The sequence below is a fragment of the Phyllosticta citribraziliensis genome (genome assembly GCF_038025025.1).
Source record: "Phyllosticta citribraziliensis strain CPC 17464 chromosome Unknown J3D65scaffold_1, whole genome shotgun sequence".
Lineage (NCBI taxonomy): Eukaryota > Fungi > Ascomycota > Dothideomycetes > Botryosphaeriales > Phyllostictaceae > Phyllosticta > Phyllosticta citribraziliensis.
In genome coordinates, this window is record NW_027117338.1 from 2,291,021 (window position 1) to 2,308,638 (window position 17,618).

At 56.5% G+C, this 17,618-nt stretch overlaps 8 protein-coding genes across 8 annotated transcripts; 4 read left to right on the forward strand and 4 right to left on the reverse strand.

The window, feature by feature from the left end:
• Positions 1–274: 274 nt before the first annotated feature.
• J3D65DRAFT_37676 (uncharacterized protein) lies at positions 275–1,392 on the reverse strand. Its single transcript, XM_066795742.1, has one exon. The coding sequence runs from the start codon at positions 1,177–1,179 to the stop codon at positions 511–513; it is 669 nt and encodes a 222-aa protein (XP_066660048.1). The 5' UTR covers positions 1,180–1,392; the 3' UTR covers positions 275–510.
• Positions 1,393–1,606: 214 nt separating this feature from the next.
• Positions 1,607–2,395, forward strand: J3D65DRAFT_664035 (uncharacterized protein; the record flags this gene model as incomplete). The annotated part of the gene is made up of 1 exon (XM_066802716.1): positions 1,607–2,395. The coding sequence occupies one exon, from the start codon at positions 1,607–1,609 to the stop codon at positions 2,393–2,395; it is 789 nt and encodes a 262-aa protein (XP_066660049.1).
• A 709-nt stretch (positions 2,396–3,104) lies between these two features.
• J3D65DRAFT_610855 (histidinol dehydrogenase 1) lies at positions 3,105–5,290 on the forward strand. The gene is made up of 4 exons (XM_066798844.1): positions 3,105–3,192; positions 3,337–3,840; positions 3,991–4,241; positions 4,335–5,290. Exons 2-4 carry the CDS (start codon positions 3,455–3,457, stop codon positions 5,060–5,062), a joined length of 1,365 nt encoding a protein of 454 aa, XP_066660050.1. The 5' UTR covers positions 3,105–3,192; positions 3,337–3,454; the 3' UTR covers positions 5,063–5,290.
• Positions 5,291–5,583: 293 nt separating this feature from the next.
• J3D65DRAFT_37713 (Piwi domain-containing protein) lies at positions 5,584–8,815 on the reverse strand. Its single transcript, XM_066795746.1, has 3 exons — positions 7,327–8,815; positions 6,041–7,276; positions 5,584–5,991 (listed from the first exon to the last, which is right to left on the reverse strand). Exons 1-3 carry the CDS (start codon positions 8,689–8,691, stop codon positions 5,680–5,682), a joined length of 2,913 nt encoding a protein of 970 aa, XP_066660051.1. The 5' UTR covers positions 8,692–8,815; the 3' UTR covers positions 5,584–5,679.
• Positions 8,816–9,238: 423 nt separating this feature from the next.
• On the reverse strand, positions 9,239–11,146 carry J3D65DRAFT_37670 (mitochondrial carrier domain-containing protein). The gene is made up of 5 exons (XM_066795741.1): positions 10,648–11,146; positions 10,588–10,597; positions 10,381–10,536; positions 10,078–10,327; positions 9,239–10,014 (listed from the first exon to the last, which is right to left on the reverse strand). Exons 1-5 carry the CDS (start codon positions 10,775–10,777, stop codon positions 9,604–9,606), a joined length of 957 nt encoding a protein of 318 aa, XP_066660052.1. The 5' UTR covers positions 10,778–11,146; the 3' UTR covers positions 9,239–9,603.
• An 11-nt stretch (positions 11,147–11,157) lies between these two features.
• On the forward strand, positions 11,158–12,559 carry J3D65DRAFT_610872 (glycosyl transferase family protein). Its single transcript, XM_066798845.1, has 3 exons — positions 11,158–11,458; positions 11,515–11,950; positions 12,001–12,559. The coding sequence occupies exons 1-3, from the start codon at positions 11,377–11,379 to the stop codon at positions 12,470–12,472; spliced, it is 990 nt and encodes a 329-aa protein (XP_066660053.1). The 5' UTR covers positions 11,158–11,376; the 3' UTR covers positions 12,473–12,559.
• A 701-nt stretch (positions 12,560–13,260) lies between these two features.
• Positions 13,261–14,216, forward strand: J3D65DRAFT_683451 (ADP-ribosylation factor family-domain-containing protein; the record flags this gene model as incomplete). The annotated part of the gene is made up of 3 exons (XM_066803771.1): positions 13,261–13,354; positions 13,431–13,586; positions 13,661–14,216. 3 exons carry the CDS (start codon positions 13,261–13,263, stop codon positions 13,969–13,971), a joined length of 561 nt encoding a protein of 186 aa, XP_066660054.1. The 3' UTR covers positions 13,972–14,216.
• Positions 14,217–15,848: 1,632 nt separating this feature from the next.
• On the reverse strand, positions 15,849–17,571 carry J3D65DRAFT_610881 (mannose-6-phosphate isomerase-like protein). The gene is made up of 4 exons (XM_066798846.1): positions 17,469–17,571; positions 17,394–17,414; positions 17,009–17,338; positions 15,849–16,952 (listed from the first exon to the last, which is right to left on the reverse strand). Exons 1-4 carry the CDS (start codon positions 17,497–17,499, stop codon positions 15,991–15,993), a joined length of 1,344 nt encoding a protein of 447 aa, XP_066660055.1. The 5' UTR covers positions 17,500–17,571; the 3' UTR covers positions 15,849–15,990.
• Between the last annotated feature and the right edge of the window lie 47 nt (positions 17,572–17,618).

Sequence of the window (17,618 nt, forward strand, 5' to 3'; positions counted from 1 at the left end):
GGCCCCGTTAGTGGATGCATGTTGCTTTTCCTGGCTCATCAGGGTCCTTGAAGGCCGTGTGGTTGGATGTCAGCAAGTGACGTGCAGGCAGACGTCAAAGACACTTGGGGGCTGAACAAGAGCGCAGACACAGAAGCACGACTTGCGATCTCACATCACAAGTACACGATAAGAGCCTTTGCAAGAAGCCAGAAGAGGAGCATGGTGAAGGAAGTACTTTGAAGGTTGTGAGTGTCGAGAATGCAAGGGACGCTTCCTGTGGGACCTTAGTGCGGGGAAGGCGTTCGCTAATGGCCCGGTGCAGTGCCACTGACCTCACCCACCTCACTCTTCTGCTCCCCGGCAAACCTCTGCTTGTTTTGTGCATGATCCAAGGCGCAGACGCAGCCAGAACAACCAGTGCCGAGAGACCAACATGAATTCGATGTTTCCAAGTCGGCTTGGTTGTATGACAATCTCCAGCTTGCTTTGCTCTTGTCGCCGCCGACGATGATGGCCGTTGTACCTACCCTAGGCGCGAAGCCAGGCCTCCATCTCTTTCGGATACATTCTGGCGCTGTCGACGTTTCCCTCAGCGCCGATCATCTCTTCCTCATCTTCCGCGCCGTGCTGGTTGCCGACTTCGTCGTCGTCGCCGACAGCGTCTTGAGTCTTGTCGCTTTCCTTCGCGCCTTCATCCGCTGTGGTCTTTGGAGTCTTCGTCGGCTTCGGCTTCATCGATCGCCTGGTCTTGCGAAACTCGCGCCTGTTCCACCGCGGCACTTCCTCATAGCCACGCATGCGCCACGCGTTGAGCGACTTCTGGTGGCGACTGATTTGGCCAACCGTGAGACCCTTGACGTGGCTGTGGTGTGGCATGTCGCGCAATTCGTGAAACTCGGGAAGCGGAGGGAGGCTGCGAGCGTTGGCTTGGTGGGTGACGGAAACGTCGTATTGGGGCAATTCGGGCTCGAGCTCGGCCCTGACATCTTTGGAGCGAAAGTTCGGGGCGTACGCTCTCTGGTACGCTGGGCAGTCGTCGACGCTTGCGAAGAGGGGGTCAAACTGCTTGGTGGCGGATGGCAAGGTGCTCCTCATGAGTGAGCCGGATCCACCATTGCTGAACGGATTTCCCTTGAGGCGGAAGGACGCTTTGGACTTCAGCCGAAGTGCTCCATCCGGCTGCTTTTCGCCCTCCATGTTGAATCGGAAGTTGGCCGTTGGTTGCAACCGTGGCGGAATGGGTTGTGTTGTGATTTGGTCAAGTCGCAAGTGATCGGTTGAACTGACTTGCTCGGAGCCTATAGGTGTCGGCCGGCAATTTTCTCGAATTTCGCTGGCAAGTTCAAATTTTCATATTAGTCGTCGAACAAAACACCACGACCACATGATTACGATATTCAGCGAGGAAGGTGGGAGCCGCGCGCCGACCCCAAGGCTGCGCTTTAGTACGTTCCGGAACATCAGTAACATGTCCTGCCATCTGCTCCAAGCCATGCCGACTCTACTTCTACTCACTCCCTCTCTCTGGACCGGTGGAATAGCTTTCACGAAAGCTTGACGCCGCTCATCGTTGACGAATCGCACGCACTACACTCCTGTCAAGCTCGCGACATTGTCCAAGTCGATGGCATCGAGGAGAGCACCAGGCAAAGCCGACTCCGCAGCAGTCCGACCATCCCCTCCCAAACTCGACGAGCTCCTCGCCCACTTGAGCATCAAAGACGACGACGAAGAAGAAAGGGTCCCCGTCCGTCTCCCCTGTGGCAAAGTCATCTACGCCAGACGCAACCGATCCGCTCGCAATCGAACCGGCGCCTTCGCTCCTTGGGTGATTCGAAGTCACTTGAGCCCTCAGGACGCAGTAACCAACCGCAAGTTCACCCTTGATCACGAGAACACGACCCCGAAGGGATCGACCATCGCGTCCGGATCAGTGCGTTCCCAAGCCTCGACGGGCGGCAAAGACATAACGCTACTCAAGTGCGTTGCTGCTCGCACCGCCAATTCAGTCCAGTCGGCAACAGAGACGCCGTACAGCGGTCACAGCTGGAAGGCCAAGAAGATGAACTTCCTCCGACACATGATCTCGCTCACCAAGCATGTAATCTCCAAGCGCGTTGCCAATCTTCTGGCGTATGAGGAAAAAATGAGAAAGGACCACGAGGTCTTTGAGCTCGTCATCGACATCCGCCGCAACCCCCATGGCCGCATCGTTCAGTGGTTCTCAGACGAATGGCTCGTTCTTCAAGAAATCGCTGGCGTCGAGAACTCGGAGTTGGAGCAAGAGCTCGAGAGGAGAGATGACGAAGCAAAGCTTGAACACATCAAGCTCGCCAAGGAGATCCTCTTTCTGGAATTCGATCTCGAAGAGTTCAGGCTCGCGCGCGTCCGGCTGAGGACTTCCAACGAATAGACCTGCGCCTCTTGATACAACAATACCCATCCAGCCATTCAACTTCTTCAAGGCTTCGAGCGGTGGAAAGTTTCTCTCTGCTCAATGGTTCGTCGGGGGTACACATGAGGGAAGGAAGCTCTCTCTCCGGATCACATGGTGTGATTTGAGACGGACTCAGAGGCATATTGCACAATGAATGGGCAACGAAGGTGGAATCGACATTAGGAAAGGATTACAGCGACTACGGGAGCTAGCTACAAGGTCTCCCAGATGGTAGTGGTAACGTATACAAATGGACTGGATTTACAATGCTGCCCCCACTGCTGCGTCTTGGAATCCGTGATTCAGTTTGTATGAGTGCTTTCAATCGTTGCATCTGCCGGTGGCGTCGACCGACGCGAGCATCGCGGTTCCGCTGACGAAGCCTCCCAGTGCGCATTCGCCTCGCAATTTCTTGGCCATATCCCCCTTTCGACTGACTACTTTCTCTAGCTCTAGTGAGCAACACGCGCACATTAGAGCATCAATCAAAGATACCATGGAATACACCAAATCCCGCTACTTGGGAGTCGTAACATCTCGGCTCCACTACCGCCGGACGCAACCGAATGCCATACCTGACACACAGACATACGTGGGGCCGCTACGGGAGGGACGTGACGTGCGTGTGGGGGAGAGGGGATCATCATCATGCGGGGTCCCCGGTTGTCGGGCGGAAGAAGTGGCAGACATGGATCTCACGACAACCTACCTAACCATCTCGGACTACACTGGATCAATTGAACGCGCGGGACGCCACTTGTTGGAGAGTGAATGTAAGCAAGCGATTTCGGAGGGCCGTCCCGACGGACATGCATATTTGAAGTTTAGAAGTCCTGCTTGCGATGGATGGAGCAGCCGTCACATCGACTGCAAGGAATCGTCAACTTTGCTTTGCTGCACTTAACACCTCTTTCCAGGAGCATCCTGAACACGAATTGAGGAGAACAAACAATCGAGTCGTCTGCAATAGCTCAGATAACTCGGAATCCCATTAACGCACTTAATTCATCCTACCAACCAAGCACGCCCCCCAAGATGTCGCCAAATACACCGTCCTACACATACCTCAAGAAGCCCTCACCCGCTTCTCAGAGCAACAGCACCTCCTCCAACGCGTCCGTCGCGACCATCGTCTCCAACGTAATCGACGACGTGCGCGCCCGCGGCGACGCCGCCGTCCGCGCCTACTCGCAGAAATTCGACAAGTGGGACCCGCCGACAGGCTTTAAGCTGAGCGCGGCGCAGATCGAAGCAGCAATTGCGGCGTGTCCGACGCAGCTGATTGACGACATCAAAACGGTGCAGGCGAATGTGAGGAGGTTTGCGCAGGCGCAGAGGGAGTCGTTGCGCGACTTTGAGATCGAGACGCAGCCGGGGGTCAGGTTGGGGCAGAAGAACGTTCCGGTTGAGAGTGTGGGAGCGTAGGTCATGCCTCTTCTATTTCTCTAGTAGTATTTCTCTTGGTCTCTGCTTGTTTCTGGTGGTTTCATGATACTTCTCCCCCTGGAGGTCATTTGGTGCACGGCAGAGCTGGCGGGTTTGGTCAGACTCACTTGATAACAACACCTCAGATACGTCCCTGGCGGTCGGTACCCGCTGCTCGCCAGCGCGCACATGACGATTCTGACGGCGCGCGTCGCGGGCGTCAAAAACGTCGTTGGCGCTACGCCGCCCATCGCTGGCGAAGTCCCCAATGCCACGGTGGCCGCCATGCACCTGGCGGGCGCCGACGAGATCTACCTGCTGGGCGGTGTACAGGCTATCGCCGCCATGGCCATTGGCACTGAGACGATCAAGAAGGTCGACTTCCTCGCGGGTCCGGGTACGTTGATTTCCGGTTTGGTAGAACAAGTGGTTGTCCATCCTGGGGAAGCCCAGCCCCTGAACGAAGACTGACACACGTCGCAACCAACAGGCAACGCCTTCGTCGCCGAAGCCAAACGCCAGCTCTTCGGCAGCGTAGGCATCGACCTCTTCGCCGGGCCCACCGAGATCCTCATCGTCGCCGACGACACAGCATCCCCGCAGACGGTCGCCGTCGACATACTCTCGCAAGCCGAGCACGGGCCGGACTCGCCCGCCGTAATCATCACGACGAGCGAGGCCGTCGGGCGCCGCGCCGTCCAGCTCATCGACGAGCTGCTCGCGGACCTGCCCACGGCCGAGCTGGCCGGCGCCAGCTGGCGCGACTGGGGCGAGTGCGTCGTCGTGCCCACGCTCGACGACGCGTGGCGCCTCGCCGACCGCTACGCCAGCGAGCACGTGCAGATTCTGACCGAGAACCCGCGCGAGGCGCTGGACAGGATGCGCAATTATGGCGCCCTGTTCTTGGGCGAGATGACGTGCGTGTCGTATGGCGACAAGGTTATTGGCACCAACCACGTCCTCCCCACGCGCGGCGCCGCCCGCTACACCGGCGGTCTGTGGGTGGGCAAGTATCTCAAGACGGTCACGTATCAGGAGGTTGTTGACCCCCGGGCAAGCGGCGAGCTGGGTCGGCTGTGCGGGCGCGCCGCGCGAGCGGAACGCTTCGAGGGGCATGCGCGCTCGGGAGACTTGCGGGCGCAGAAATATCTGGGAGATGAGTTTGAGTGGATCAAGCAGAGCGAGGGAGAGGCGGAGAAGCAAAGTAACGGTGCGTAGACTTTTCAAAAATGGCCTCGGAGGCGGGGATCCACTGCTTTGTGACCCTTTTCAGCACCTGGTGACCCGATTAGTTCGTGCCCCAATTGCACTCGAAGAAATGTCAAGTCCACTCACCAAAACATGTCATCTATCCTTTCCGCGAGGGACGTTTGGGAAAAACAGCAACAGACGTTAGCACACTGCCCTCACAGACAGAGACTCATATGCAAGTGATTTTCGAGCCGGTAAGCTATCGCAAGGCATGTCGTGATTCATTACTACTCGATTTTTGACTCCTATTTTCGCCAGATCAACTCGGCAAACCCACTCCAGGTGAACGAAAAGTCCGGTCGGGGAAGAAAGCAAGTCTACCCACCGAACGCCAACCAGGCCGACGAAAAGAATTGAGAAGAAAGAATGATGGAATGAAAGACGAAGTGTCATAGAAGTCGTGTCGGGGAGGTGGGTGTCAGCGGTTCCTTGGAAAACGAGGATGCCTTTCCGCGCTGTATCCCACCTTCCACCTTTCCTTGGTAGGTCATGTCGTCCATGAAGTAACTGAGAAGAGAAAACAAAACGAAGTCATGATCGATCTTCACCCAAGGTGGCCATGCGAAGCCGCTTTGATCCACCACTCAGAGCCAGAACATGATGTCGTCCAGAGCAGGGTGCCATGGATTCAAGCGACTGCCCTTCAACTTGGGATCAACCGCCGGATTCTCCAACCAGGCGCGCCAGTATTGGCTTAGCTGGATTTGATTGGCCAAGCGCACGTCACGCTCCTTGGGCTTCTCGGTCTTCGTGCCATCCTTGTCGTAATTGTCGCCGATCAGAAACTCGCGGAGGTAGTGTCTTCCACGCTCGCACAAGCGATCTGCATAGTAGGCAGGAGCACAGTATGAGACTGCCTTGGTTGCGCGGGCGTACGTGTAGCAAAGACCGTGAGCCTAATGATATATCAGTACGGGCACAAGTCAGTGTTGGGATGGGTCTTACAATCTGTTCGATCTCGTCAGCCACAAGGCCGATCTCGTTGACAATCTCGATGTAGTGGGCAGGCTTTGCGGTTCCTTGCAGCGCGTCATGGGACTGTAGGAAGAAGTTGCATCGCTTTGGTAAAGTGACGACGCGATCGATGACCAGACCGGGCTTGATGTTGCCTTTGTCATTGTAGATCTGGGACTCGTTCGAGGCGAAGAAGCGGCTGTGGTGCCTCTTCGAGACGACGTAGAAGCTAAGCTTGAGTTCTTTGGGGACGGTGGCCTTTCCATTCCGCTTGGCTTCACTCGCAGCCTGGTCCCAGGCAACTCGGATGGCCGAGGCCTCTTTCTGCTTGATGATGGGGAATTGGCCCTCGGAGACTCCGTCACGGAACATGAGAATGTTGCTGGGCAGGCGCGCATTCTTCAACGCGAAGGCAGTGATTCGCTCCTTGGCCATGCCCGCCATATCCTCGATGTCCTCCTGGCGAGATGCCTGCAGACGCATGGATCCTGGCATGTTGGAGAACTGATCGTCGACAGAACCAACCACAGCAGCGATGGAGGGGCAGCCGTGGCAGCTACCCGCTCCCGGATGGGTGACGTCGGCTCCGAGAATAAGGGTGTTGACCATACCCTGAGGAGTGAAGAGCTTGCGGAATTCGCTCTTGTAGTCGAGGGCCTGGTTTGTGCCGCCGCACTTGAGGTTAAACTTCATGGCGAGGTTGGACAGCGTCTGCGGGTGGGGAGGGCCTTTTGAGAAATGTTTTGGGAGCGCAGCGACAGTACGGGTGCCCCATTTGCAATCTGCCCACTTCTTGAGCGCAGCGTACAAGTCCACGCTTGGTGAGGGAAGCACGACAAGAAGCATTCGTGGGGGGTTGCGAGCAAGATGGGCTGGGTTGCCTCGGAGTTCCCTCCTGAAGTCCTGTCTCAAAGATGGAAGCCTGATCTCTCGGACCTGATTGTCCTTGGGCCTCTGGACATTCATTCCGTGACCCGAAAGCGCTCGTTGCATCGCGTCCCATAACTGAGGTGCGTTGATCCTGGGAGGGGGTTGGCCTTGCTGGTTGATGACCATGACTTCCAAGCCTGGCACGGATGCAGGTTTGCTGAACTTGGTGTTGGCCAAGTTCCAACCCGCGTTCCTGACATTTGCCGGACGATTGCCAGCGTAGGTAACTTTGGGGACCGGCAACAGACGGCCTTCGATCTGGATCAAGTTGTTTCCAAGCTTCAGGCCAATTTTGCCCTGTTCAATGTTAGCGAAAGCACGGTGGAACGTACAACAAATGCACTTACGAAGAGAGCCTTGTCACCACGGATACCCAGCAGATCCATGCCCTCCTTGTAGATCAAGTTCGCATTCTCCGCCGGCTTGCGGCATGCAACCTTGATGATGTTCTTGAGGTGCTCGGGAGTGATGACGCCCTTGTAGACCTCTTTGCGATCGATTTCCAGGTACTCCGGGGGAACCCAGACTGCCTTGTCGTCGTTGCCGGACCTGTCTTTAGGCTTGCCAATGTTGGCGCACGGGAGATATGGCTTCCGAAATTGATTGAGTGTAGCGTGGAAGTGCTGCCAAAGAGGAGCCCTTTCGCCAGGCGCGCTTTCGAACGGATGGAATGTTTGCGACTTGACGGGAGCTCCGAGCTCCTTCAGTTTGCGCCTCCTGTTAGGCTCCGTGTTGGGGTCAATGCGCTCATCCCACGTAGGGCGATCGTAGGTGATGCGCACATTGGTGCCCTTCAGAGACGCCATGACTTCTCTGTTGCTCATGTTGAAAGGTGGGGCGCCCATCTTCTCGATCCAGTCGGAGACAGGGACGGGGTCGAAGAAGGCAGTGGTTGCTGCGTTGATATTCAAGAGGACTCTACCCTCTGCCGGCCGGGTTGAAAGAAAGTATGTGCGCGTCGCAAGTAGGCCACCAATGTCCATGTATCCACCATCCACTGCGAAACGATTCTGGCCAATCTGGGTGATGTCGTTGGGCTGATGGTCCATAATTTTGCGACCAATGAAAGCATTGATAGCACGTACGATGCATTCTGGCTGTTCGCTTGCCAGAATGTCCTCGGAGGCTTCGTTCATGCGTAGGATTTTGTTGTACCGAATCTGAACGGACTTGGTCGTGGTCGGCGCGCCATTGAGAGGAGAGCTGTAAGACACTGGTCCAACGTTGGTGGTGGTTTCGACATCGGGCATTCCTGGGAGAGGAGTCAAGGACCAGATAGCACCGGTCTCAAAGGCGAAGTCGGATGCGCCTTGGAGTGGTTCCATGCTCTTCATAGCCTCGAGAATGCGCCATTTCTCGGTGCGGTCCTTGATCTTGGCGTCAAAGGTGAGGGCGTACTCGTGGATCTCCTTGAATTGATGTGCCATCGTAAGGTAGTTGGCAGTGACCTGCATCTTCTGACCGCGAGTGCCATGAAGCAGGGCGTTTGACTGACCCGTGGGCTTCACGGGTTCGGTGGGTTCTTTGAAGACCTTGGAGTTCGTAAACGGCGGAGCAACAGGCTTGGGCCTCTTCAAAATGGGCGATTTGAACTGGCGGGCAGTGTCAGGTTTGACATTGATGAGTTTGGCATTCGGGCCAGGGCCACAGCTTCCGGAGTCCGAAGACTGGCCTGGCTTGGGGCCGCGGGTGGGCAAGGGTGGCGGTGGCATTGTGTTCAGTCGAAATTGGTGAGGTTGTGTTGGAGTTGGGACATGCGTGAGCCGCTGGGCAATGGAGATGGGGAAACGTGACCGGGGCGGACGGTAGGTTGCAAGTGAAGAGGCCGAAGTTGAACGGAGGAATGTCGACAAGGGCCGTGTAGCTTAGGACGCGGGGAATGACGTAGGTCCTGGGCAGACAATGGCCGCGGTCGACGTGCGGTCTAGGTCTAGGTCAAGGTCTAGGCGCGGGAAAAGCTGCTGTGTGAGAGAGTTAGCTTGTGCCGAAGCATTGGGGTTTGGGGAGTTTACATATTGCAGGACTCTGAGCAGAGGGCGGGCAACAGCAGGCGAGAAGGTTCGGGGTGAGAGAGAAAGACGAGGGTGGAGGAGGGAAAAAGAGAGGAGAGGGCAGAAGACTGTGGTACTGACATGAATATAACTGCCTGGGCCCTTCACCTTCCATTCGTACCTGCCCTGCTGCGTCCAGTCCAGGACCCGACGTTTGCTAAGGCTCAGGTGTGCCGTTTGGCGCTAGGTCGGAAGCGGAAGGGACAGGCCCTGCGGGTCCTACTGACAGCGGCTGTGGTTGGTCTGCCTGTCGTCTGCCTGTGGAATGCCGCCTCCCCGTCCAAAGCAAATATCCCGAACCGACCATCCTGCAGCTTGCCATGGATTGCATTTGCCAATTGGATTGGACGCGCTGAGCCGATGCGATGGATGCTTGCACAATGCCAAAGTCAGTCTCTATGTGTGACTCTTCACTCCATGAATCGCGGACATGTGCAGTCAAAGTTTCTTGAGTTGAGTCTTCCGTACGCGTCTCTCGATCGTTTAGTTATCGTACGGTACCAAAGTGGGGATGCCCGGTTCTCCTACGCGCCTTTGTTCAATGTTTTGCTTTTCCGACGCGTCCGCCTGCACTCAATGCGCGCCCAGCGTTCTCATGACGCCCTCAAACGCTACAAGGGCCATTGCGTTTGCTGGGAATGCCCGCAGGAAGCACGGGACAAAGCCTCGCCAGTACCCCCGCCACCCGTTCTCTTTCCAAACTGCTTTTGCTGCATCCTTCCACCGTGGGTACTTTCTCCCCTCGCCCAATGGATCCGTCATGATGCGTTGTTTCACCACGTCGCAGGGGTAGCTTGTTAACCAAAAGATTTGGGCAGATAGCCCACCAGCCCAGAAATTGATGGCCGGTGCTGAAAGCGACGTGTTTGCCGAAAAGTACCGCGTCAAGACATCGTATGATCCCCACCAAGCAAAAAACCACGTGCGGAAGAGAATCGTCGCGGTCAAGCCGTGGAAGAGTCCGGGTAGGCCATGGCCGCGTATCTGGACGGTCAGAGGTCAGAATTATGGTGACCCGGAAAGCACGTCTGTGCCATTGAGGCTCACCAGCTTCATGCTACAATCTATCGGGCCGCTGTACAGTCTCTGTGCCTTGTCCGCGGCGTACTGCACTTGGAGCCGAGCCTTGACGTGCTCTACAGGAGCCGCGATAAAGCTGACTGTCCATCCTGCCATGATGCCAGCAACCCCGTGTCCGACGGTTGGCAATTTGTGCGTCGATTGCTCGAGAGCATTGACGGGAGTGAAGACGTGCTCGCGGAGAAGACGGCGGTATACGGTAAGGGATCCAAGCATCCTGTGCGCGAGCTATCAGCGGCCATAGCATTTGAACGGACAAGGACGACTCACAGCGAGTCCATTGCCATCCACCCCACGAGTGGAGGAGTAGCGCCCTTGTACAGGCCTCGCATCCCCTCATTGCGGACAGTCTGCACCAGACATTCCAGGGGCCCCTTGAATTGCGACTTTTCGGAAGTCTGCAGGCGGACCTTGATGGTGTCGAAGCTTCAAGGCGGTTAACGGTCGATGTCGTCGATGAAAAGGTTGGAGACTTACGGGTGTCCAACTACACAGAGTCAGCCGTCGGACATGACAAGGGGTCCTATTTGTCCTCACCAACTAATTTGGTAATGCCAGAAAATATGCCAGCGACGAATCCCTTGTAGTTTGCGGGCGCGGGGGCTATCTTTTTTTCCTGCGAAGATGCGACGCCATGGTTGAGCGAGGAGCTCGCCGTTGCAGACATCACCGGGGGAGAAACACACGGGGAAAAGAGGCAGCGCAGTCTTTGAACATGCCTGGTTCTGAGTCAATGTTCAATGGGCGCGCGTGTCGACGAAGCATTGCGCACGCAGCGCAGGCGGGACGTCAACGGACATTTGATAAGCGGGCTCGATGGGCCAAGACGGAGCCGCTGCGGCTCTTCGGGCTGTTAATGACGGTATGCAAAAACCACCGAGATCGCCTGCAACAACAGGCATCCAGGATCAAAGACTTCGGCTAGATCTAAACCTCTTTTGCAAGTTTGCGCCATGAGTTTGCGACGCCACCAGAAAATGGATGTTTTCAACGTGGGCAAAAACTGGGCCACGAGGGCGCCGGCGCGCGCTGACAGGCCCGATAAGCCATCCACTGGACCATTGGCGACGCGAGCCTGGGGGTGGGCCTCTGCGGCCGAGGCCTTCCTTTGGAGAGACCTTAGCCGATGATGTGACGATGTAGGTCCAAGGGCCCTCAGGTCAAGGGCGCGAGGCAGCCTTGCTTACCATATTGCCCTCTTCCTCTCCTTCGATTCTTCTCCTGCTCCTCCTTCTGCTGCCTCGTCTCCCTGTCCAACTCCTAGCAATGTCCATCCAAGACGAAAAGAACGCGGCAGCTGTTGCTGCGGTAAACCCAGACCAGACGCGCGTGGTTGACTCCAGCAAAGGTGCGCGTGCGCTTCAACATTTCCGTCGGGACCTGTTCGCTGACCGAAGCGCCCAGTATGGACCACGTTAATCACAAACACGGCCTACCTGCCTGGCCTCCTTGCGCTCGACTTCTCACTGAAGCGCGTTGGCTCCAAACACCCGCTGGTTGCCCTCTACACGGATGCTTTCCCACCGGAAGGGCACCGCGCGCTAGACGTGCGCGGGATTCCCAAAAAGCACATCCCTTACCTTTTGCCCACCTCGCACAAGGACTACTCGAATGACCCGCGCTTCTACGACTGCTGGAGCAAACTGACGCCCTTCAGCCTGGTAGAGTATGACAGGGTTGTGCAGTTGGACTCGGACATGTTGGCGCTGCAGAACATGGACGAGCTGATGGAGCTAGAGCTGGATCCTCCGAGCCTTGAGGCCAAGGGCCAGAGAGTGTTTGCAGCGTCACATGCTTGCGTCTGCAATCCTCTGAAGAAGCCACACTACCCAGCAGACTGGTGAGTTTCGCCTTGGCCTTCGATCTGCGACAACGGCTGAGACATGGCAGGATCCCGGAAAACTGCGCCTTCACGACCCAACATTCGAAGCCGAAGCTGGCACAGAGGGAAGGCGCGTCGCCAACGGCCGGTCTCGCCATGCCAAACGGCGGACTTCAAGTCGTAAACCCGTCGGCGGCTGCGTACGGTGCGATTCTGCGCGCGCTGCAATCTCCGACCAGCATGGCGTATGAGTTTGCGGACCAGTCGCTCCTGTCGGACGTGTTCAGCGGTCGATGGGTCGGCATCCCGTACATCTACAATGCGCTCAAGACGATGCGGTGGAAGGGGGTCCACGATGCTATATGGAGAGATGAGCAGGTCAAGAACGTGCACTACCTCCTGGCGCCCAAGCCGTGGGAGGAAACGCCGGCGCAGAGGCAAAATCGTGATAAGCGGACGGAAATAAATGCATGGTGGTGGGAGATCAACGAGGAGCGCAAAGGGGAGGAGATGGCGCGCGGCATCGACGACGGCTTCTGAGAGTGGCATGATGGAGGGAGCATGGGGGGGCATGTAGCTAGATATAGACGGTAATTGCACGTAATTGCATCCAAGCAGATCATTGTGGCGCCACGGCAAGAGTGCTCGTCCTGGTCGTCTTCGGAGCGAGCCGAGCCCTACCTTAGCAGCAGCGGAGAGCAGTGGTTGGTGACCCGGCCCATGTCGTCGTCCTGGCGCGCGGCACTGGCTGGCAGGCCCTGCGGTGAGACAGTCTGACGCCCAAAATAAGCTGAGTTGCGTTGGCGACGACATGGACCTGAGTGAGTGCCAGCAAGGTGCACCGCATGACGAGAGGACGAGGGACGCATGGCGGGGGGAGCGCATCTCTCCAGCAGATGAACGCGACGGGCGGGACGTGATGCCTGTAGGTATCGATTGGCGCCCCTGACCACAACCTAAGCCTTACATCCAGGAACAACCCAACATCTTGCTCCCCACCCACCTCCGAGCTTCGTGCAAAAAAAGAGCCCCTTTACCGTCGCTCCCGCAGCCTGTATACTAGCCTGCGCTGTCCCGCTATCCGCTGCTGTCCATCCTCGACCTCGCTCGCGACACCCCCCTCCCTCACGCCTCACGCGCGCGCCGCGCCTCTCCCTGGCCATCCAAACGCTTTCTGCTGAGCCGGCGTTTCAACCCACTCCATCCCTCCTCACCTCTCCATCGGCCATTCTCCCATCTCCGCCGCGACCCTTACGCCCTCATCGCCCGTCCTCCGTCCTCCGTCTTCTGTCCTCCACCCTCGCGTCAAAAACACTCCGGCCGTCAACATGGGTGGCTCAATATCCAAGATGATGAAGCAGATCTTCGGGACCAAGGAGATGCGTATCCTGATGCTGGGTCTCGACGCTGCGGGAAAGACGAGTACGCGCCCCCAAATCCCATTGCGGCGCCGGCAGCCTCCAAATGGATTCAAGAACGTACTGACGGCCCTGCGCAGCCATTCTCTACAAGCTCAAGCTTGACAAGGACGTTACCACCATCCCCACCGTCGGCTTCAACGTCGAGACCGTCATGTACAAGAAGACCCGCTTCAACGTCTGGGATGTTGGCGGACAGGACAAAATCCGCCCGCTGTGGAGGCATTACTTCTCCGGTAGGTTCATCCCTTGGCACCTCAGGCGCGCAACCTCCACCATAGCGTCCCGAGCACTAACGCGTCTGGAAAAGGCACCCAGGGTCTCATCTTCGTCGTCGACTCGAGCGACAGGGACCGCATTGACGAAGCCCGCACCGAACTCGCCCGCATCATCTCGGATCGCGAAATGAAGGATGCCCGTCTACTCATCTTCGCCAACAAGCAGGATGTTTCGGCGGCCATGAAGCCGGACGAGGTCAAGACAAAGCTCCAGTTGGATAAGATCGCTAGCCAGCACAAGTGGAAGATTGAGCCGTCGTGCGCAACCACCGGCGAGGGCATTTTCGAAGGCTTGGTGAGTAACAACCCCCACCCAATTGATTCGCCGGCCAGTATTAGATAATCCCCTGACCAGCTGGATTATTTCCTCTAGGCCTGGCTCTCGGAGCAAATCAACACGCAGCCCAATTGAGGGCCTGGTTCTTGACCGCAACAGATGATACCCGCTCGTTGGTGCCTCATACCTACCAACGAGCCCTCGGACCTCTCCATACCCTTCAACAATCCTCTCTTTGCGAGTGCGACTCCGGCTCCCAAACGGACCAGTGCCTCGTTTTCGATGCTACTTTTCCCCTCCTCTCTCTCCTGCGTTGTTTCGCCTTACTTTCGTGGCGCACATTAGACTCGACGGCTTGACGGATGTTATTCATCCACGACATCAAACTACAGCGTGTCTACCTCTCTGTAAAAACGGGTAGATCATTGTCTAGCTGCGAGAAGTCGCCCACAACTCCTTTTATACTCCAAAAATTCCGGCATCGATACCTTGTCTTAACAACGACTTTCCCCAAGATGCCGTCCTCAACATCCGTCGGCGCCTAGCTAGTTGCCTCTTCACTCGCTCCAAAGAAATCCACACCCTTCTCCCACAGCAGAGCCCCTGGTCGTTTCCTTTTATCCCCTGCCTGTGAGCTCATGATACCTGTCGCGCTTTGCGTTTTTTCCTTGAGTCGATTTTCCTTGTGTTTTGATCTTGCCGCGTTCCGTCAGCCTTTTCCTTGCTGTTTTCCCACGTCTCTTGGCTACTTTTGTTTTTTGCTGTTGCTTTCCTTGAGTCTTAGTCTCTACCTTTTCCATTATCAGTAATCCTATTTCTCTCTCTATATCTCCATCTCTCTCTCTCTCTCTCTCTACCGTTACAACTATGCTCACCACAGCAAGCAAGCACTACCTACTTATTGCTGCTCCCTGCCTAATTGGGCTCATCACTACTATTCCTTAATTGCTCACCCCCGTCCATCCACACACACCTCTGGATGCCTTGGCCCCTTCCGTACGTACGCTTGCATGTGGTACATGAGTTCCCTTTTCTCTTAGACGGGCGGAAAGCGGGGGCGTCAAATCGTGGATTGTCGAATCTTCTGGGGGGAGAGTTGGCCGGACGGACTGGTGGTTTGTTCAATTGCGACAGGCCTCGTCTTTGAACGGCGACTCGCATCGCTTGGTCTTTGGAGTGCGTTGTTGCTGTTGCTGTTGCTGGAGGAGGCGGTCGGTCCTCGATCTTACAAGCCGAGAAAAGGGGAAGTTTGGTGGAAGGAAGATGCGCGAGGGCGGTGGCTGCAGGAGAAGCGGTCGAATTGGACGATCAGTACGGCTGGGTAGACTGGGGGCGTGGGCGGGAAGATGTCATTGGCTTTTGTTCGTTTTGGTCTTTATTGTCGTGTCAATTGTACTGTCTACCGTTGTGCTCGCTGCCTGTTCGCCTGTTTGTCTGTATCCGCCTGAGGCGACGAAAGAATCGGTGCAAAAACAAAAACAGAAAATAAAAGTCTTGTCTGTCCATGTACCTACCCATCGTGCCTGTGCTGTCTTGCCCTCCACTCATGAGCAACACGTGTCCATCATACACACTCCCTCTCAGCTGCGGCCTTCCCTCTTCTTCCAGCTCTCCCCCGCCAAGATGGACCGTCGACTCCAAGTGACACAAACGGCGCGCGTGGACGACACGAAACCAGAGACGAAACGAGACGTCGTAAGCTGCCGTACATAGTCACCCACCTCTTGCTGGCCAAAACAGCCGATGATGGAGACGATTCATGTTTGAGACTGCCGAGGAGGAGGTGGAGGAGGCCGCGTCGTTGTCATCGTCGGACGAAGAACCACGACCAGCGACGGACGAATGTGGCTGGAGTTGCCTTCTGGGCTTGGTGTTTTGGCTTGCTGCCGAAGATGCGAATACAGGCAGCAAAGACGCACAGACAGAGGGATGGATGTTCAAAAAGGCCGAAATGGTATTACTACTACACGCTGCTTGCCCATTCTATCCTACAGTGTGGATATTTGTTTCTTCTCATCGTTGCTCATAACCTACGTGTTCTCGTTCCTTTCAATGGTAGTCTGCGTCAAGTTCAATTCCCAGCCTCTAGAGCTTTTGCTTCTCCTCCAACTCGCAAAACGCCTTGAAAGTGACGAAGCTGTCGTCAGCGGCCTCGAGAACACACTCGGCCGTGGCGCCGACAAAGTAGACGAATCCCGGCTCGACGGGCTCCTTCTTCGGGCCCACCGAGATGGTGCCCTTGCCTTCGGTGCAGAGAACAATGCTAGGCCCCTCGATGCCGTCAAACGTCGCCTTGGCGCCAGCCTTGTTCAGAGCCGTCCTGATGACGCTGAACTCCTCGATCGGCGGGTCGTACAGGATGGACGAGGAGGCGGACGAGTAGGCCGGCACGTTGAGCGTCACATACGGGTAGTCCTTGGGCTCCATCTTCTGCTCCTCGATAGGCGCGTAATTGTACGTAAGCATTGACGTCAGCGTCGAGACGTCCTTGAACTTGGGCGTGAAGCCCGCGCGCACCACATTGTCCGACGACGCCATGCACTCGATGATGTCGCCCGACAGGTAGGCGTGAATGTCGTCGGCCTGCAGGAACATGGCTTCGCCTACGTCCAGCTTGACGTAGTTGAGGAAGAAGAGCACGAAGAGACCAATGTCGTTGGGGAACTGCGAATTGCAGCGTTGCACGAGCTCTGAGAGCTCGGCGCCGCTGTTGGAGGGCCCGCCTTCTCCTGCAAAAGCATCGCCCTCGGACTTGGCTTGCTCGAGTAGCTCTGGCGTCCTTGCTTCGATGTCCTCCGGCGTTGACGTCATGAGGGACGTAAAGGCCTTTTGGAGCGCTTCCTTGTTGGCCTTTTGGTCCTCCTCCTTGTCCGATGTCTCATTGCCCTTGATCTTGCTCTCAAAGTGGGAAGCCACCTCCTCGCCCACAAGCTTGCGTAGAGAAGGTACCGTGGAAAGGAAGTGGGCGATTTCTGCCAGAGGGCGGAAACCACAAAGGCCGTCAAATGGCGTGATGGCAATAGTCATTTCGGGCTTGTGGTTGTCATCTGGCCTCAAGTCAGCCCCCTTGGCTTCCAAGAGCGTATCGGGCACAGTTGTATACCAGGATAGTTTTTGGGGTCTTTGGCGTGCAGCTGTTCGGCCAACTGCTTGTTCGGGTGGGCCTGAATGCTCAGCGCTTTGCGGATCGAAAGAACCTTGAACAAGAACGGCAGCCTCCCGCCATATTTTTCAGATATTTCCTGCGACATGAGCGCCTGGTTGTCCTGGACGAGCTCGAGCAGGCTCCTCTGAGTCTCGACATCCTTCGAAGGGAGCGACGGGTGTGTGCCCATCCATAGTTCTGCGTATGGCTTCTCTTCTTGTATGCTGAAGTCCGAGGGAGGAGTGGCAGAGGCGAATTTGGCCGCGGCAGAGGAGCTGCCGACCTTGCCTGGGAAATGTTAGAGGGGAAAAGTCTCGAGGCGGCGCTGTTTGGGAAGAGATACCCCAGTCGTAGCTGTTTACACCTTGGATTTGTTAGCGGCGACGCGATTGGCTAGATTTGGAGTTGACCGCATTACCGCACTGGAGTCTGATCAAGGGAACCTGCATGGTGGCAGATGGAGGAGTCAAATGGGCCAAGAGTCGAGAGGAAAAGTAAAAGCAGAGAAGACTCGAATCTGGTTTGGTCTGGTGTCCGGAGGCTAAGCTAACGTCACTCGGGTCGGGCT